Source organism: Brachyhypopomus gauderio, chromosome 13 (assembly GCF_052324685.1).
Source record: "Brachyhypopomus gauderio isolate BG-103 chromosome 13, BGAUD_0.2, whole genome shotgun sequence".
NCBI lineage: Eukaryota > Metazoa > Chordata > Actinopteri > Gymnotiformes > Hypopomidae > Brachyhypopomus > Brachyhypopomus gauderio.
In genome coordinates this window covers 18,076,947-18,098,042 of record NC_135223.1, presented here as the reverse complement: position 1 = coordinate 18,098,042, position 21,096 = coordinate 18,076,947, and the positions used below count along the sequence as shown (strand labels likewise).

The window sequence follows — 21,096 nt, the reverse complement described above, 5'->3', positions numbered from 1 at the left end:
GTGTGTGCGTGTGTGTGTGTGTGTGTGTGTGTGTGTGTGTGTGTGTGTGTGTGTGTGTGTGTGTGTGTGTGTGTGTGTGTCCCTTTATTACAAATAAATACCCTGAAACAGGGTGTATGCAGCTGGAGAACTCTGGGCCTTATATGGTCAACTGCTCCTGTTTGGTCTCCTCCGTTTCTTTCTTTCTTTACTTTCTTTCCTCCTTTCCATTTCTTTCTTTACTGTTCAGACCATGCAGGAACTAGGCAAAAGGACAGTTGGAGAGATTTATAAACACAGCTCTGTCTGGTTTTGTCCTTTAGTTTGGACATCTTGGCAGGTACAGTAGAGTGACTATAAATTATAACTTTATATAATATGAAACAAAATTCATGGAACAAAAAATGACCTGAGCCCTCCTTCTGAAACCCATCCAGGACTTTAGTGTGTGGTTACCATGGGTGCGGGCAGGAGGCTGCTGCCCTGTCAAAGTGAATATGTCTCTGTGAGACAATGAAGGTTTTGAATCTTTCTGCAAGCATCGGTCCACAAGTGACATTTCCCAAGGGCTCGACTGTGTGGTGTAACATCACTTTCCAGATGGTGGAGGTGATGGACCTGATGGCACCTTCTTCTCCTGTGTTTGGGGGAGGTGAAGGAGCTCCAGAGAAGAGACAGCTGTTCCTTAGTATGATAGTCACTTGCTAGTCAGGTTCTAACGTTCTTAAGTAGACAGTTATGATGGCAGAGTGTTCAGTTGAGCTGTCCTGGTCACTTCACCTTCCACTCACCTTATTCCATATTAGTCTCACCTACAAGCTACAATGCAAAATCCCAGTGTGACTCTGTGTATTCTACAGATTCTGCACATCCTGCTGGCTCTCTCCCTCCCTCCTTCCCTCCCTCTCTCTCACTCTCCCTCCCTCTCTCCCTCCCTCCCTCCGTCACTCTCCCTCCCTCCCTCCCTCCTTACACACACACACACACACACACACACACACATACATACATATACATGCACCAACATAACCTAGAGCACAACCTGCAAAACTGTAAAATGAATCAGTTGCAGTGCATGGTTGAATGAGCAGTAGTGGGGAGAGCTGTTTCAGACACAGGGCAGAGTTTCCATCTATTATACCCATGTGTTACATATGGATACGGGATGTACATGCACACAAACACATTTATTCAGCACGAATCACAGTGTGTATCTTAGGCAGTCCTAGTTTAACAGGCATGCTGTAGGTGGATTTATCTTGGATTTGAGTAGGGCAAACTGCACAGTCTGCAAATCTGCTTGCTATGACACACACACACACACACACACACACACACACACACACACACACACACACACAAATACACACACCCATACACACACATCCCCTGCCAGTAACCTCTAGCGTTGCTCTCCCTTGCTGTCTTCTGCCTGCTAGCACTACGTAATGACAGCAGAGCTCATGATTCCTTTATGAAGCATTCATTTTTTAATACTGCACACATCTGAAAATCTCTCCTCTTTCCTGCATTTTTCCTTCCTCTCTGGCCATGGAGTCAGTAATGCTCCATATCTCCATTTATCCAATAAGTTCCGGTGTCACAGGAAATTAAATCGTCTCCACGCCCATCCTTTATTAAACTGAGACTCATAGAGTCAGCCGTCCCTTCTCTGTCCCCTGTAAGGTTATGAAAGTGGCATTTGGGAAGTGTGTTTTACAGTATTGCTCGTCTGTACATTGTTGTGTGTGTGTGTGCGCGCTGACTCACTGCCCCCACCTCCCTCTACCCCCCCCCGCAGGTTGACCTGGGCTTCCTGCGTTTTGTGTCGGCCATCGGCACGCAGGGCGCCATTTCTCAGGAGACCAATAGGAAGTACTTTGTGAAGACCTACAAAGTAGACGTGAGCTCCAACGGCGAGGACTGGATCACCCTGAAGGAGGGCTCCAAGCAGAAGGTAGGAGTTCTCTGTCTACACCGCCTATCACCCTATCACTGTCTTTTGAACAGCCGACCATCACATGTCATTCACGCCACTGGGTTCTGGATGTTCGTATAAAAATCGGATACAGCAAGATGTGCTTTGCAAGAGTGTGTTTTCCAGACACGGTCCCGCAGAGGATTAACACACTGTTCCAATGAAAGCACTGTAGCATGGGTGCTAATCCTGAGCAGACTGCAGCGTGGTACTGTCGCAATGCACCCGTGGATCCAGCACCACGATATTCCCAGCCATGACTCATGTCAGGATCTCAGACTCCTTTACTCCGCACTGTCGCAGTGCGCTGATGTTGGATCCAGCGCCGTGATATTCCCGGCCATGACTCATGTCAGGATCTCAGACTCCGTCATTCCCCCAGCCTGGAACGTATTTACATTCAGCTCAGTAAAAACAGATGAAAACAACTCTAAAACCACCACAGTAGCCAGACGGAGGACGAGAAGGCTGTTCTTTTCTTCTGGAGAGTGTGATGTCAACAAAACCAGTAGGATTTCTTCACCAAAGGATGAAACAAAAGAACAAAGAAATTATTATTATCAGGAGAAATGGTGGATGTGGGCGTCTATGTGAGTGAATCTATTAAAAGACCAACAGTTCTATATATAAACCATCCTTCTAATAATGAGTTCAAAAGTTGTAAAATAGACCTTTTAAACTGATTGTTAGATGTGTGTGTTATATATGTGAGCGAATATGTCTACACATATGAGAAATGGCTTCTGTGTGTAAACCCCAAGGCCCAGTTTTTCCTTCCCAGTAAAATGGGCAATTGTCTTTTTAAAAGTCTGTGCTCTAAGATTAGGTTCTAATGTCTCTCTCTCTGTGTCTGTCTCTCTCACTCTCATACTCTGTCTGTCTGACTCTGACACTCTCTCTCTCTCTCTCTCTCTCTCTCTCTCTCTCTCTCTCTCTCTCTCTCTCTCTCTCTCTGGGTGCTCTCTAAAGTGCTTTTGTGAGGAGACGAGGGGGGCCCATTTGCAGACCGCTGAGGTTGCAGCTTGACTCCATGGTTGTAACTCTGAAAAAAAAGTGCTTTAATAGTTAGTGCGGTGGAACGGAGCATCGGCGTGACATTTAAGGAGAGTGGATGGCTTCCTGTGTTCCTTTCAGTCTCGCACACGTTTGACAGGCTGGGCCCAGTAACGCGGACAGCACCAGGCACTGCAGAAGGGGCTAATGGAACCGGGCCCTGGCTGGCTCTCTTTCCTGACCACTTTGCTCTGGGTCATGACACTCATCCACAGATATAGTCTCCTTAAACACATCTGCACATGTATCACCACCTTATGTAAGTCCACAGTGATAAAGCACCTCCCTTTGCTATATGCTATACTGCATACACATCCACACCACATACAGACAGTACACACACACAGGCACACTGACAGTGATGTGTGTGTGTGTGTGTGTGTGTTTATATATAAATATACACACGCACACACACCTAAATCAGGTTTCTCTTTTCTTGATTATAGCAGGTGTTAGAGGAGAGCACTGTGGGTCGCCCCAGGGTAGCCCCAGCTTTTATTCATCTTTACCATCCAAACGCGTTTCCTCCTACTGCTGTTTCGTGTCCTCGCTGAGTGCGCTTTAGCTGTCAGTGCCCACAAGCGCTGGGAGACGTACCACTCTGACAGAGCCACTAAATGATCTGCTCTTAGCTGGGCAACCCGGCGGACAGGCCCATAATTGGAGACGGTTCGGAGATTTGCTGTGGCTTCTGAACCACTGGCAGGCAGAGCAAATCTCTCCAGCGCAAACACCACTCCAGCCGGCTCTGTGGACGGCTGCGTCCATAAACATAACCAAGCGGTGTGTTAATGTTTTGTAGGGAGCTGTCTGGCATCCAGTGCAGTCCAATATTCCTGCATCCAGGCCAGACAAGTATTCGTGTATCTGGGCCAGTGAGCTCAGAGAGCTCCAGGCTTCGGAATCCTCTGTGGAAGCCTCCTGAATAATTGAAGATTGATGCCCGTCCGGCAGGTTTTCCAGGGCAACAGCAACCCGACGGACGTTGTGAAGACCCCGCTGCCCAAGCCAACGCTGACGCGATTCGTGCGGCTCCGCCCCTTCAGCTGGGAGGTGGGGATCGCGCTGCGCTTCGAGGTGTACGGCTGCAAGATATCAGGTGGGCTCCTCTGATATCTCCCCCCAGTCTCCCTTCAGCCTCCTGTTGGTATAGCTGGGATTTGTCCTGAGTGAAATCAGCTGTGTTGGCACGGCAGTGTTCAGTACAGAAGGCTGCTGAATGTCCCTCTGTACAGGCTAAATCTCTCATTCAGATTTGAATCGTGCCGTTTACGTTTCACACTCTCCTGGCTTGTGTGAGAAGTGTTTATTCGCCATACTGAAAAGCCATTGCCAGCGTGTGTTATTTTTCTCTGGGTCTGACAGGGATGGTTACATCATGCGTTCATGTAAGGGAGAGGGTTACTTATTCATCTTACTCTATGTTTGGACGCCCTTCATTTAAAATGGATGCTGCCCAGAGCAGCAACGGCTGCATCTCCTTCCACACCATCTCACCTTCCCACTTCAACTTCCTTCTCTCTACCTCCCTACTTCTACTTTTACTCTCCAGAGTTTCTGCCTCTCCACCTCAACCACACACACACACACACACACACACACACACATGTGTTACATTCTTATTATAAATGCACAGCTCCTCACCCACCAGTCGCACAGTCCCAGCTGGCCCTGGACTCATTTGCATGCTCATCTGCATGTTTTGGCATGGCTCCACCTTCTACAGGGCACTGATTATGAAGGCTTTCATATCATCTCTGCCTCCCTGCTGAAACGGCTTCCTTTTGTGCATAGAGGGTGTGTGTGTGTGTGTGTGTGTGTGTGTGTGTGTGTGTGTGTGTGTGTGTGTGTGTGTGTGTGTGTGTGTGAACAGTCAATCTAGTATATGCTTATGTATAAGCTGCTCTATTTTTATAGACTATATACATAGATATATTTAGTTTTGGTGGCATATGTATGTGTGCATGTGTGTGTGTGTGTGTGTGTGTGTGTGTGTGTGTGTGTGTGTGTGTGTGTGTGTGTGTGTGTGTGTGTGTGTGTGTGTGTGTGTGTGTGTGTGCGGTTAGCTGTAATAGTGCAGCCCAGCTGTGGCACCCTTGTGTAGGAAGGGTGAGCACACCATATTCTAAACACATCACAGGAACCAGGGCCTCTTCGTGACATCATTAGCGTGCTGCGGATTCCCTCTGATGATGCGGCCACGCTCTGCAGCTGGTGAGCTGCTTTTGATGAGAGGGTTCTGCAGGGCCTGTTCACTTAGCGTGCACTGAATGTGTTGAGTGAGAAGCCTGAAAATAAGGGCCGTGTTTAGAGATGAGAGCCTTCGAACACAGTTTGATAATACGGCCTAAACACAACACGCAGCTTAATAATAGAGGATAGAAATGTAGTGTATGTATAGTGTTTCCTATGCAGTAATTTCCCCATAGCGGGGTGCTGATCCTGAGATGGTAGCGCTTTTTCCACCTTTACTGAGGGCTTGGAGCCGTGCACGCCCAAGGAGTGAGTGGTGAAACACAGATGCAAACTGCATGTGTTATGTGTTGCTGGAGTGTGTTCAGTAGTGTGTTCGTGTCTGATAGGCACACCACAGCCCTTCGTAAACTTCCTCTGGCTGTTTGTAAATAAGACCATGTGTGCGTGCGGCCATCTAGCCTCCGCCCGCTCCACCCGCCCAGCCAGATCATTGCAGCCGGACAGGAGACTCACGCAACAACGCTCGCAAGCCTGCTTACAGCACTCCGGGCGTGTCCCGCCATTCCTACCACCTCAGAAGCTTCCAGAAAAAAAGCTTTCCCCAAATCACATCTGATTTCCATAAACAGGTCGCCCAGACCAAACAAGCCGATGGCTTCAAAGCACGCTCTAACCCATTCTGCAACCTGATATCCAGCTGCTTCCAAGCCTTTGAGACTCGATTAAAAAGTTCACTCCTTTGCAATGGTTATAACACTAATAATAAGCTTAGAGTCCAATGTTGGCACTCTGTCTCTTATACACATATGTGCATGTGCTCAAACCAAGGCTGCTCAGGGCTGATCGGAGCTCCTGGAAGCCCCAAGCGAATACACATTCCGTTCCAGATCTGCTCTGGGACTTCCTGCCATGGCCACAAGGTGGATCTGTGAATTAATCCTCTGTTCTGCTGGTATTTCACAGCGCATTAGAACCATCCACGTCACATCCGCACGCATCCCCTATGGCCTTCTGCACTGCAGGACCCGACCTTAGGTGCCAAGATGGCCACCGGGTCAGCAGAGTCCAAATGCATTTTTCAGGGAGCGAGACGCTTGGTTAAAGCCGCAGTCTTTATGATTGAGCGGAGAGTGGACTTGAAATTGGTCTCCAAATCCCCTCCGCTCAGAGAACGAAGCCGTGTACGCTGTGAAATGTCAACATCGCTGGCCCACAAACAAGCAGTAATAGATCTTTTAGACATGAAAAGTAATTACAGCAGTGTCTATTTGGTAAAAGAACTCGCACACAGTTATTTCAGTGCTTAGATGTTTGAGAACAGAAACTGTCATCAAGAGTGCGAAATAAGCAGCAAACCACTTAGGAGAACACTTAGCTATGAGAGCGCAGACACGCATAAACGGCAGGAGAAACATCAAACCGACACGAACGCCTGGGCACTTCTCAAACAACACCCAAATAAACAGTGCCTTAGTGTCGGAGACAAGCTAACATTAGCGTGAGAAATCTGTCTTACTCTAACCATTATTGTTTTAGCTTTGTGGTTAATTTCTTTTTGGAAATCAAATCAAATATAAATCAAGCAGGGCTAATTAGCTACCTGTTGAGCAGATATGTGGTTAACCCAGCTTTGGTTTGAAATCTATTCAGGTCGAGTAACTCTCTCCACCTCTGAAAAGCAAACTGGTTTTTTATCTTGACTTTATCTCGGTCCCAGTCTCATTTGTTCTGTTTAGCTTGCTTTTCTTCATTTGTCAACGTCTGTTTACTTGTCTTTGTCATGTAAGCTTTTGTTGGCAAAGGACTTATGGGGTAGGTAGTCGATGTTGATGGTTGTTTATTCACCACTGCTTTTGCAAAGTTCCTGGAGCCGTTCACTGATTACACAAGAGAGCGTGTGCACGCGCCAGCAGTGATGAACACGCCTCCTGACTCTGATTGGTTGTTTTGATTGCGGGCTCTGTGGATTCCTGCACATGACATTAGGAGTACTAGGTGCAACCTGAGCCTGATTTTTTCACAGATTATCTGTGCTACTGTCTGGACATAGTGACATTTTTAGCGAATATGACAAAAAGGTATTTTTATGTTACCTACTGCTACTGTAAGTGGTCACCGGACGCCCCGGGCGGGCAGTCAAGCTTGAGATTTTTTCCGTAATATCGAGTCTCTTTCCGTGCAAAGCAGCAATGTGTGATGGAAAAAAAAACACCTCATTACAGAGACTGAAACAAAGGGGCCAAGTTGAGAGATATGGTGATAGATTACAGAGCACGCCAGGATGCACACAGTAGCAGACCGAGAACGTGAGGAGCCAACGAGAACAGGCCGAGTGAGCGAGAGGGGGGAATATCAAAGAGTAAAAGAAAGGGAGGGGGGAGGGGAGGGGGGCTCGGGGGAGGGGGAAGAGAGCTTGGAGCTGCTCAGATATGAAAGGTAGAACAGTGCCAGAGGATAGTTTTAATTAGATACCTGGAGACAAACACTGCAGGCGAGCAAGTTAATATGCAGGGGGTCAGGAGAGAGAGAAACCGGCAGCGTGCAGGAGAGACAGTGTGAGAAAAAGTGTGAGGGTGTCGGTGGATGTGAGGGTTAGGAGAGCGCAGTGCGTGCGTGGATTTCTCAGTCTCTCTGAGGCACCGTCCTTTTGCTCATCTTCTCACTGCTCTGACGGTCTCGCTGCCCTCTTGTGTCTCGGGCAAAGCTCCTGCCAAGAACACTTCCAAAGCTCACTGACACGGGTCTCGGCTTTGGACAGCCAACAGCAGCATCTCCCTGCCTCTCTCTCTGTCTGTTTCTCCCCTTTCGCTCTTTTCTCTCTCTCTCTCTTCTCTGTCTCTGTCTCTGTCTATCTGTCTTTCATCACCATGAAAATGTTCAGCCCTCCCTGTCCATTGTTGGCCAGCCTGTGTTCTCCACTGGGTCTCACCACCCCCCACTCCTCCCCTCCTCTCTCCCCCACACAGACTACCCCTGCTCAGGCATGCTCGGCATGGTCTCGGGCCTCATCACGGATGACCAGATCACGGCCTCCTCCCACACCGATCGCAGCTGGGTGCCGGAGAACGCACGGCTGCTGACCAGCCGCTCGGGCTGGACGTTGCTGCCCCAGCCGCAGGCCTACGCCGACGAGTGGCTCCAGGTGGACCTGGGCCGGGAGAAGCTCGTTCGTGGCCTGGTTCTTCAGGGAGGCAAGCACCGCGAGAACAAGGTGTTCATGAAGAAGTTCCGCCTGGGCTACGGTACCAACGGCTCTGACTGGAAGATGGTGATGGAGGCCAGCAGCAACAAACCCAAGGTGAGGAAGATGAGGAGGAGGAAGAGGAGGTTGCTGAGGATGTAGGACTTCCACAAACAGGCCCGACTAGAGAAGCAAATAAATTAACAATAACAGGGTGCAGCGTATCCTGGTATGGGCAGTCTTATCCGGAACCTTCTGACATTTTGACAGAAAACCTGCACAACAGCATATGTGCCTGCATTAAAATGCCCCTATAAATATACACTATTTTATAGTTTGGTGATCTTATAGTTTGGTGACTTCTAAGTCACCTTCACTTGTTTGCCTTGTTTCCACTCCCTGCTGTATAAAATGCTTTTATAGTAAGCTGATGGGGGTAAAAACAGATGAGGAAGGAGGATTTGCTTCAGAGGATTGTTAATGTGTTAGTGAAGGACCTGAACGTGTAGTTCAGCCCCTTTGCCTCCAGGGGGAGTAGACCCACCTCATCCTAATGCACAGCCTGGCACCATCTGGGTTTCCACCACAGATGGCACCATGCCCGTTGTAAAGAGGGGTAGAGCTTTGATATAGGCCTGGCCTCTGTAAACCTCCTGTCTGGTCTTTCTCATCCTGCATTCCCCACTCTCTCTCTCTCTCTCTCTGCATCAGTGGAACAGGAGATACACCGCCATGGGTGCTGGTGCACATTAATTCTCTTTCATGCTTCAAGCCTTGTGATGTAGTTCATTCATTTGAGCTGGAGCATGTCTCCCATTTTCTGACTTGGCCTCTGCCTTTCCTCAGTCTGTCTCTGTCTCTCTCTCTCTCTGTCTCTCTCTCTCTCTCTCTCTCTCTCTCTCTCTCTCTATCTATCTATCTCCATCTCTTTCTCTCTGTTTGTCTCTCTCTCTCTCTCTCTCTCTCTCTATCTATCTATCTCCATCTCTTTCTCTCTGTTTGTGTCTCTCTCTCTCTCTCCCTCTCCCTCTCTGTCTCTCTCTCTCCCACTCTCTCCCTCCCTCTCTCTCTCATCTTCTTCATTCTCCTACGGCAGCTCGGTCTGGCCAGGGAGTCTTTTGAAGCAGGAGTGGGAGGTGCGTGGGAGCGGCTGGGGCAGGCTGGGCCTCCTGCTGCTGTGGGCCGTGGCGCTAGCCGGCAGGCTTTCACTCGCGTGCTCACTGTAGATGTCAATCAGCGGATTGAGGCTTTTCCTTCTGCTTAATTCCCAGTACAATCCCATTGCTCCCAGTGCAACAGAGCAGAATAAACGATGTGGAATTTTGAGTTACTGCAGCTGACTCTCTGCCTGTGTCCTTGGCACAGCTTTTCGATGGGAATATGAATTATGACACACCGGTGCTGAGGACAGTGGAGCCCATTCTGACACGCTTCATCAGGGTTTACCCAGACAGGGCTAGCCCCACGGGCATGGGCTTAAGACTGGAGCTCCTGGGCTGTGAGATGGAAGGTAGGTCTAAAGCACGCACACACACACACACACACACACACACACACACACACACACACACACATTCTCTCCCTTTTTTATCTGTCAATCTCTGTTGTGCTCCCTCCTGCTATTCTCTCTCCTCCTCATTCATAACGGTTCCCCTCCTGTACGCTCCAGAATAAAAACAAATGGGTATACAAATTAGCAGCCAACTGCCAAAGCAGATCATTCACACCCCACAACCTAATAAATAAATAAATACATAAATAAATAAATACTGTAGCTGGAAATGTCAAAATGCAGAACGCGGCTGGCTCTGCCCGGAAGGGTTTGGCTGTCTGCGGGGTGTGTGTGGCAGGGTGTGTGTGATGCTCCCAAAGACACCACATCAAAGTTAAGTCTCCCATTAAAATAAGCATCTGTTTATGCCCCGCCCTAATGACAGAGACCCCCTCACAACTGGAGACACTTCAGTGTCCACCTGTCTTTCAGGATTAGGACAGTCACACTGGTTGGCCCTGCCCCTGCCTTCCTGTCTGTCTCGTAGTCTCACCGTGACTCTGTCTGTTATCTGTTCATCCGTTTTTCTCCTCTTCTCTCTGCTCTCTCTCACAGCCCCTCCCCTCCCTCCCTCTGCTCCCTCTGTTTGAGCTTATTTCGTTTGTTATGAGATCTGTTCTCTGTTCAGGCTGTGTTAAGTGGATTTACATATTGGATTTCTGGGAGTCAGTGAAGCTGGTTTATGTAAGCTACATCATCCAGCTGTGGGTTTCAGCTTGAGGAGAGTGCTTGTTTTCACTAGAAATCCCAACACACACACACACACACACACACACACACACACACACACACACACACACACACACTTACAGACAATGCAAAACAATTTTAAATGCTCTCAATCACTGTCAGTTCCCCATAGCTAACCATAGAAAAGACCTGTACCTGAGAATACAAAATGTTGCTGTGCTGAAGAAAAGACATGTATGCATAAACACACAGGTGTGCTATCGGTGGGCATGAGGAGATAAGTAAGGAGCTTAGCTGTAGCAGGAGGCTTTAATCCGCACGGACCCTCCAGTGCTTCTGTCCCGAGCCGCTCAGTAACCGGGCCCTCCCCTTTGCGCCGGACTCCTCCGCCCCTTCGTCTGCACTCCTCCTCCTCCTCCTCTTCCCCGCTCGCCTGGGGAAAGCCCTGCTGGTGGATGGGCCCCTCATTACCAGCAGGGAGTAAACAGGGAGTCCGGCAGAGAGCCGGGCCAAGCTGAGCGGGTGCGGGCCCTTAATGAGAGGCCTGCTCTGCTTGCCAGACCAGGATGGCCCGGGGTGGAACGCCCTGCCTGCCATGGCCCTCGGGCATGGAGCCAGACCTCAGCACACACACACATGCACCGTCCAGATGACAAACACACAACCCAGGAGACCACTTACTTAGGGGCCTCGGGGTGAGTCTGTGGTTGTATGTGTTTTATAACAGTTGTTGACATGATTAATGCACTAATGTACATTAATGTCACTCCCTCTTTCTCTCTCTCTCTCTCTCTCTCTCTCTCTCTCTCTCTCTCTCTCTCTCTCTCTCTCTCTCTCTCTCTCTCTCTCTCTCTCCAGCGCCCACTGTGCCACCTACCATGCCAGCGCCCCCCACCACTCCGGCAGACGAGTGTGACGACGAGCAGGCCAGCTGTCACAGCGGAACAGGTGATGACTACGACCAGACAGGTGCTAACACCAGCCTGCAGAGACTGCGTCCCTCCTCACTACACTGGGCACACGGCAGACGCGCTAGGCTCCGTCTAACCCCGCCGTCTAGACGCCCCAACCTCCAGCATGATACAGACTGAGCGTGCCCAAACCGGCCCTGTCATTTCCCGCTCAGCCTACTCCCCTGCCTGCCCTGTTCTGTTTACACCTACCACACGTGTACACGCGTCGCCCACGTCCTCTGGTGCTCCGAGCCTTGGTGTGTTCGCCACACGACTTCGTTTCTGTTCCTCATCCCTGCACTAATGCTAACAGATGTGGCTCTCCGCTAAGCGAGCGAACACAAGCTTCTGATGAATGTTGTTCGCTCCGTGTATGTGACCTTCATGTCCCCTGCTGTCCAGCTGGCTACAGTCACGCCGCATGTCTTCACCTATTGTCTGAGCTCAATGAACAAAAGGTCAACGCTCGAGATTTTCTCAAGCTAGGGCGAATCGGGACAGGGCTAGTCTGATCCGAGAGAGAGAGGAACTGCAAACCCAAACAGCATGTGCCAGGTCTTTAAAACGGATCCATGCCTCATACAGTATAATGTAGTCAGCAAGGACAGCAGGGCCCCAGTTGTAGCCGTGTATCTGATTTCGTTTTGTCATTGGCGCAGGTGGGACGACCATGCCTGAGACGACTACGGTGCTGAGCCCTGAGCCAGGTGAGTCTGTCAGCGGTCTGCTGAGCCTCCAGTAAGTGCCCTTGTGGTACCTTTGGCTCATGTCCTTGGCTTTTCAAACATCACCTAAGGATGAACTGAAAGATTTTTCAGTGTATAACTTTACAAGCTTATATAAGCTTTAGCTGTGGGTGGCGTGAGTGATTGCCACTCATTGGTGGTTGCGTGAGCGTCTTTGCGTTGGCCAGCTGTTAATGAGGGTCCTGCCAGTCTTGCTTGCTCAGCATAACCGTCCAGGCGAGACTGCGAGCTAATGGTCGAAGTCTGACTGAGAGAGCAATGTCCCTTATCTTACTCTAGCTAATTAGGCTCTCTGTGTGTGTGTGTGTGTGTGTGTGTGTGTGTGTGTGTGTGTGTGTGTGTGTGTGTGTGTGTGTGTGTGTGTGTGTGTGTGTTCAAATATGAAACAGGAAAATAGAATGAGTGTGTGTGTGTGCGTGTGGTCTTGACGTGTTAATATTGAGACGGTCTGTGTCTTCCATTTTGAACCACACACATGTGGTTTATTTGATATGTGAACCATTCGGTAGGTTCTGGGATTTTGTGAAGCTCATCTGAGCACAGTGCTAAGGCCCAAATCCCCCTCAAAGATGGAAAAAGAGAAATAGAGTTTTAATTGGAAACTGGTATTTTTGAGGAGCAGGGCAGGGCGCCTGGCCTGTGGCTTATAATGGGAAATTCTTTCCTCTTCAGTGGACAAATACTTCATGAAAGCTCCTCTGCTCGTCAGATTATTGCATTTTCTGCAGCGCACAGACACCATTGGCTCGCTGGAGAAGTCCGACACGTGTCTGCCCTCTTTTGTTGTTGTTTCTTCATCTGAATTTCACAGTCACTTGTTCTTTCATCTTTTGCTCCCCTCCTCAGTCGCTCAGAAGAGCCGCACTGTATTAAACATTCTCAATTTCACACCTCCTGCCTGTTTCATCAATATTATGCACCTCTGAATATCACTCAAAACATTGCGTGTCTGTCTGCATAGTTCGTGATAGCTTCTTCCATTTTTCACAATTTTGGGGGATCTGATTACTTATATATTTTTTTCTCTTTTATAACACGGCCATTTACTGCCCCCTTGTGGATGAATGTATGTTTGCAGGACGTATCTTAAAAAGCCACTGACTTTATTTGCAAAAGTTAAACCAACAGAGATCATTCGGTTGTGTCAGGATTACAAAATCAAATAAGATCACCACAGCACTGAGTAGATTTTCATGATGTGTGGTTGAGTCACGCGGCTGAGCACCAGTGTCTGTGTGCTTGCAGCACTCTGGTTCACGTGTGACTTCGGCTGGGCCAACGACCCTTCGTTCTGTGGCTGGACAGCTGAGGACTCCACTGGCTACAGATGGCAGATCCAGTCGAGCGGCACCCCGACACTCAACACCGGGCCCAACATGGACCACACAGGTAAAAGACACACGAAACACAGAACAGCAGATGACATCACAGAACGTAGCACAACACCACACACTACACGCACCACAGTGCACCACAAATTAGACACCATTTACCAGGTGAAAGCTGAATTGGTGGTATATAAGTTTAAGTGATATAGACAAATTCGGCACACATTTGAAAGCCCTAACTTCAAGTAAGAAAGATAGGGTTGCCAGGTTTTACACAAAAAAAGCCCCATTCTCTCAAATTTGTCCAGCCATGTAAAGGTCACGCTGTCTCTCTTCAGGAGGCTCGGGGAACTTCATCTACACCCTGGCAACAGGCGCACAGGAGACCGAGGTGGCGCGCCTGGTGAGTCCGGCCGTGTCGGGTCACGACTCGGACCTGTGCCTGTCCTTCTGGTACCACATGTTCGGATCACACATCGGCACGCTGCACATCAAACAGCGGCGGGAGAGCACGCACGGAGCCGCAGACGTACTGCTCTGGACCGTCAGCGGTCACCAGGGCAACCGTTGGAGGGAGGGGCGTGTGCTGATTCCCCACTCCAGTAAGCCCTACCAGGTGCGTACGGACGAATCACAGCGGCCTCCCCCGAGGGTGTCTGGCAGTACCTATAACACACACTCTGCCCGTAGGAGACCTCCAAACACAGCAGCCATTTTGTAAATTGAAACCTTACAGGAGTTTCTTGGGTCCAGGAGAAGCAGATAGATTTCTACAGAGCTGCTCAACCGAACGCGCCTGTGTTTGTGTCTGTCAGGTGGTGATAGAGGGTGTGGTGGAGAGGAAGAGCTGGGGTGACATCGCTGTGGATGACATTAAAATCCTAGACAATTTCAACATGGCTGACTGCAAAGGTGAGTCCCCAAGCACAGCCATCTGTCAGCGTGACACCCACAGCATCATCACTCTCCAACTCAGTAGAGACGAGTGCACCTTTATCACTACAGTTTGAGTGGTTAAAAGCTTTATGGACATCAGTTCAAAAAGATACAGCAACAGGTGACTGGCTCCCCATGACATGTGAGTGTATGTCACACCCTTCCTGTGTGTGTGTACAGACCCAGACGTCCCTACAGAGCCCATGCTGCCTGAGGACAACTTCAAGAGAATCAGTAAGTCTTCTGTTCACATGTCAAAAACTGTTTGTTAAGGCACAATCGAGCTGTTTTAATGCATGGCAAAATTATATATTCATTACGTTCTATTGCCTAAATGTATAGTTAGTGTATTTGTCTGCCTAAGTGTAAATTGCCATTTTATTAAAATAATAAAGGTTGAGTCACATGTAACTTCGTGATGTAAGTCTATATGTAAGTCTCCATGATCCATGTTGTGCTCCGTGTCTCTGTCTCTCTAGTCGAGGACATCACTGATTTTCCTGAGATGGTCGAGCACAATGAGATCAGTGGTGCGGGGAGTATGTTGAAGACTCTGGACCCCATCCTGATCACCATCATCGCCATGAGTGCGCTGGGCGTGTTCTTGGGGGCCATCTGTGGAGTGGTTCTCTACTGCGCCTGCTCACACGGAGGCATGGCAGACAGAAACTTATCCGCCCTGGAGAATTATAACTTTGAGCTGGTGGATGGTGTCAAGCTAAAGAAAGACAAACTCAACTCACAGAACTCATACTCAGAAGCGTGAGGCACCAACCAATGAAAGAAAACCTCTCCTCAGGGAGGCGGGCTAAAAAGGACTGCTGGTGCTCTCCCATTGGAAGGAGGACAAGGCTCTGAGGTTCTGGGAACCAATGGGAGGAGAATTTGGACTGAGCCATGCTTTTCTCAGGAGCTGCAGTGAAATGAACCTACCAGTAGGGGACACTGTGTACAAAATTAAGGATTAAGAAAATGAAACAAAAGAATATGTACAGATGATTTAGATTATTTTAATTTTTAATTTTATTATTTTGTATTATTTTTAGTTGCTCATTTCTACAATCGGATGCTGGTGTTGAGACCAATATATGAAAATGTCATACATATTTATCATTTAATTTTTTTTCTGGGAGGAAAAACATTTTCAAAGGTTGTCATTTTGTGTTTAAAGGAGATAAATGTAAAAAAAATCCAAAATGAACCAAGTTTGATGAGGGTGGGGGTATTTGCCCCATCATGTGTTGAGTATCTGTGGGTGTGGTGCTCTGTCGCCGCCCTGGTGGATTTCAGCCGTGGTTCAGTCAGTGCCTTTGGTACATCTTTCTCGGCCTCCTTATGTTGCGTTCTGAAGATTTGCATCCCTTTAGTTCTGGAACAAACACCATGTTGAGAGCCCACATATTGTACATACAGGTTAATATATTTTAATTGCCCTTTTCAGAGGACAAGGACAAACAGAAGCTGCAGTTCTCCCTTCCCCCTTTTGGCGGTGTTTTCTCCCTTTTTGGTTGTGTGTGTGTGTGTGTTTTCTTTTTTCGTTTTTGGTTGTGTGTTGTAAATACAATCGTCTGACTGTTTTGTAAAAGTGATAATATGTGCTATTTTTGTGCCGTTCAGTTATTTTATCACAGTCCCCAGACATGCAGCTCATGTGTAAAGTCAGTGATTTGACATATCCTGTGCATACACACACACAAACACACCTGCCAGGGCACGCACAAACACACACACACACACACACACCTGCCAGTGCGCACACACATGCACGCACACAAACACACCACATTCACATACACACACAGGCATGCATTCATACTGACATTAATTCTCAGATGATACTTCTAATAAACCTATTCTTACTCTGTTCATACATATTCCATGAAGCATAAACATGCCATCACATATCCATATCCTTTGTGTTGCATCTGCCTGGATATCAGTGACATTCACAGACATCCCACATGATTTGACGTGACATCCTCCAAGCTCCTGAGAAGAAAGCAAGTCCTATGTCTGTTTGCCTCTCTTCCCAGTCCTCTGTCTCTGATCATGTTTTAGATGTCTGCCAGCATACCACAAAAATACCCTGCAAGAACACCCCCCCCCCCCCCCCCACACTCCCACCACCTCACGTTAGTGTGGGGTAAGCGCCCTGCTGAGTCACACTTATTTCCCATCCCTGGCACCTTTCTCACCATCCTCACACACCGTCCTCACACTGTCCTCACACACCGTCCTCACACTGTCCTCACACACCATCCTCACACTGTCCTCACACGCCGTCCTCACACTGTCCTCACACGCCATCCTCACACTGTCCTCACACACCGTCCTCACACTGTCCTCACACACCATCCTCACACTGTCCTCACACACCATCCTCACACTGTCCTCACACACCGTCCTCACACTGTCCTCACACGCCATCCTCACACTGTCCTCACACACCATCCTCACACTGTCCTCACACACCATCCTCACACTGTCCTCACACACCATCCTCACACTGTCCTCACACACCATCCTCACACTGTCCTCACACACTGTCACACGACATCCTTGTAATCCAAATGCACTTTTCATCAAATTTGGGTGATTTGTCTTGAATCATAATGAAACACTGGGGGGTGGGTGCATTAAGAATGGTGCTATTTTCTTCATGCTTGACAAACCAATGTAGCACATTGTTCACGGCAGACCCATGTTCTGAACTGCTCTCATGGAGTTGTGTGTTCACTGATGTCACACTTTGTATGCATAAGTTGATTGGCTGGTTGGCAAACGTTGATGAACCGTCACGTGACTGGCCTTGTGAATGACTCTAGGCGCGTATCTGTACCAAAGGACTGTTGTCCCCAAATCACAGGGAGCCAATGACAATGTCACTACACATACACGAACAGCATCAGCTCAGCTTGGAAACCAACTCATCTTAAACATGTGTGATTGGGCACTGGACTCTGGGAAGAGGACAGCTTACAGACTCACTGCTGATGCAAAATATGGAGTCTGAACTATGTTATGCTGGGTCATCATTCAACATCATTCTATCGTGTGTCCTGGGACAGAAGACCTCTAGTCATATTTTACAAAGTAAAAGTCCTAAAACCTAAGAGTTTCATATAGCATGTAGTATAACCAACAGGGCTTCACCGCATACACACACACACACACACACACTGATTCATGTTTTAAAGGGTTCTTGGTATGTTTATGTGTTGTGTTGTGTTCTGTGGCAAACACATTCTCAATTCACTTTTTTTCCCAGTAGTTTCCATGAAGCCATCTCTCAATGCTACGTGTGTTAGCTGAAGCTGAAGAGAGTCACGTGTGTTAGCTGAAGCTGAAGAGAGTCACGTGTGTTAGCTGAAGCTGAAGAGAGTCACGTGCTTCAGTAAGGCTTCATGAAGAAAGCATACTGTAGCGACAAGGATAAAAAAAGAAACGATGTTGCACTGATAGATATATTTAAAGAAGTTTATGTGTTTATAGCATTCATTTGTAAAAAACGAAATCTGAATAAAAAAAAGACAGTGTTCATTTTTTTAGAGTTTCAGAATATGTAAGATGATTCTGAAATATATGATTATCGAGATGTTTTCATTATTGAAAAAGGTATACAAATTTCCTATAGTAAAGTTCCCATTTACCTGATCAATTATCTCTTCATTTTTGTACTGTCGTTCGAATTTTGTGCTGATTTTTTTTACGAAAAGAAGAGGAAAAAATCTTTTATTTTCAATACTGCTTCTGTAATTGCTGTTGTAGGAAAAAACCTAAATAAAACAGCAAGGCCTTAAAAACTGAAATCAATGTTTTGTATTTCAACATTTGCATCATGAAAATCAAACCACCAATGTCTGTCTCTGATGAACTTAGGTCAACGGACATTCCAAAGATTCACATCCAATAAAGGTTTTGCTAATCCGTGCTAGTCGTGTATGGCCTATTCTTTAAACATATTCTCTGCAAATGGGCTTCAGTGGAACACTGACTCTAGTCTTTGATATTATACAGGACATTTTCTTCATATGCAGTACGTTTTCACAAAGGGAATGTCGCTCTATAGAAAATAACAATGGGTCATTCCCAACCACAAAAACTTGCAATACTTTATTTTCATGCAGAATGTTTTATAGTTCACATTTTTTTATGTTCCAGTTTAGTATATGAATAGGGAGTCTGACAAAAGGAAATGTCCATCTTATGGCTGTCATAACAGTACATGTGCAAAGCAAACAGAACAAAGAAGCTGAAGACAGCTGTACTTTAAACAAGCTGAAGACACTCATACTTTAAAGAAGCTGAAGACACTTGTACTTTAAAGAAATTGAAGACACTCGTACTTTAAAGAAGCTGAAGGCACTCGTACTTTAAAGAAGCTGAAGACACTCGTACTTTAAAGAAGCTGAAGACACTTGTACTTTAAAGAAGCTGAAGGCACTCGTACTTTAAAGAAGCTGAAGGCACTCGTACTTTAAAGAAGCTGAAGGCACTCATACTTTAAAGAAGCTGAAGACACCCATACTTTAAAAAGCTGAAGGCACTCGTATTTTAAAGAAGCTGAAGACACTCGTACTTTAAAGAAGCTGAAGACACTTGTACTTTAAAGAAACTGAAGACACTCGTACTTTAAAGAAACTGAAGACACTCGTACTTTAAAGAAGCTGAAGGCACTCGTACTTTAAAGAAGCTGAAGACACTTGTACTTTAAAGAAACTGAAGACACTCGTACTTTAAAGAAGCTGAAGGCACTCGTACTTTAAAGAAGCTGAAGGCACTCATACTTTAAAGAAGCTGAAGACACCCATACTTTAAAAAGCTGAAGGCACTCGTACTTTAAAGAAGCTGAAGGCACTCGTACTTTAAAGAAGCTGAAGACACTCGTACTTTAAAGAAGCTGAAGGCACTCGTACTTTAAAGAAGCTGAAGACAGCCGTCATTTTTGGCCAATTAAACATGAATAGTTGGTTTGTCCCTTACATCCACACCACCCATAAACTATTATTAGTTGCATTGTTGAGGATCTAAAGCCAGAAAATGAAACTTTATTAAATGTATGTTTGTATCCTTTGCAATGGATACAAACTGCAATTTAGTACACAACATATAACCAGAGGTGCAAATAGCACTAAAATATTGTAGGCCTACAATACTCTAGTAAAAGTGCAATTACTTTGGATATTTTTACTTAGAAAGGTTACTAGTCTAAAAATCTACTAAGATGCACTCTAAAAGTACTCTAGTCTAAAAAGTAACTAAGATGCACTCTTTTAGCAGTTAATGTGTATATTTAGCTACAGACCAAACAGATTGTACCTGATGTTATTTCTTTCTAGTCTGAATAATCACGCTACCATTATTTTACAGCGTGATGCATTTGACGCTAACTAGTTGAGATCAATAGGCCCGAATCGCAACTAACATTAGCAATGTCTAAGCAATGGCAGGCATCGATGTCTTATGGATAACTACGATTGCACTGGTACTGTATTAACTTACCTCATGTTTGCCCAGGATTGACGTCCAGTTTTTGTGTCAGTCTGTCGGGGCAAACACAGTTTATTGCATAATAAAGTTGTTGCCTTTGCGAAAGTGATCCTTCATTTGCTTCGTGTTCAACTTCGCATATAATCTTTCTTTATATGCAAGTTTATTCATCCCAGCATTCACTGCAGCAAATTTGCAGGCAATTTTTTTATACCCAGTAACGTATGAGATTTAAAATATATTTAATTAAAATTCTTCTTAAGACAAAATATGCTTAAGTAAAAGTACAGATTATAATTTACATTTACGGCATTTAGCAGACGCTCTTATCCAGAGCGACTTACAAAGTGCTTTGCATTGTAACGTATTGAACAGGCAGAGAGGGATCCAAATGCGGAAGAACACCGCTTTTATTGAAATGAAACGCTGGTACAAACACAGGCAGGTGTATCACGAGCACTATGACTAGTAACAACTGCGTTGTCTTGGCGTGGTCAGGACGGTCCAGGGTCATACCGGGGGAGCCGAAGTCAGGAGGTACAGAGGGACTAGGCAGGAGACAAGGTCGGGGACGTAAGCGAGGGTCGGAACACAGGAAAGCAGACAGGTAATAGAAAGGCTTGGTACGCGGCATGAGTCGGCAATACTTCGCGACTAGGAAGTGGAATGTGGGCGTTTAAGTAGAGATACAGGGGGTGTGGTGATGAGCGTCAGGTGAGGCTGGTTAGGTGGAGATCAGGTGGCATTCCTTACAGTACCCCCCCTCAAAGGAGCGGCACCCGACGCTCTACGACGAGCCGGGGGTCTACCGCGGCGCCTGGGAGCGGGAAAGTTGGGGTGCGTTGCGTGGAAATCCGCGATCATGGTAGGGCAGAGGACATCCCTCGCCGGAATCCAGGCCCGCTCCTCAGGACCATATCCTTCCCAGTCCACGAGGTACTGGAGTCCGTTCCTTCGGCGCCGAGACTCCAGAAGCTCTCGGACGATGTATGCTGGTCGACCGTCGATTTCCAG

General features: G+C 47.1%; 1 protein-coding gene across 5 annotated transcripts in view; it reads left to right on the top strand.

The window, feature by feature from the left end:
• Positions 1-18,522, top strand: part of nrp1a (neuropilin 1a) — a 60,721-nt gene extending 42,199 nt beyond the window's left edge. For 4 of the 5 annotated variants that reach the window (XM_076971397.1, XM_076971399.1, XM_076971398.1 and 1 more), the window contains 11 exons: positions 1,781-1,936; positions 3,965-4,109; positions 8,173-8,504; positions 9,753-9,897; positions 11,488-11,598; positions 12,242-12,289; positions 13,574-13,717; positions 13,995-14,272; positions 14,472-14,568; positions 14,773-14,826; positions 15,072-18,522. In XM_076971397.1, coding sequence (XP_076827512.1) covers positions 1,781-1,936; positions 3,965-4,109; positions 8,173-8,504; positions 9,753-9,897; positions 11,488-11,598; positions 12,242-12,289; positions 13,574-13,717; positions 13,995-14,272; positions 14,472-14,568; positions 14,773-14,826; positions 15,072-15,358 — 1,797 coding nt within the window. In that variant the 3' untranslated portion in view covers positions 15,359-18,522. The remainder of the gene's footprint in view (positions 1-1,780; positions 1,937-3,964; positions 4,110-8,172; positions 8,505-9,752; positions 9,898-11,487; positions 11,599-12,241; positions 12,290-13,573; positions 13,718-13,994; positions 14,273-14,471; positions 14,569-14,772; positions 14,827-15,071) is intronic. The other variant, XM_076971400.1, reaches the window with a different exon arrangement.
• The last annotated feature ends 2,574 nt before the right edge of the window (positions 18,523-21,096 follow it).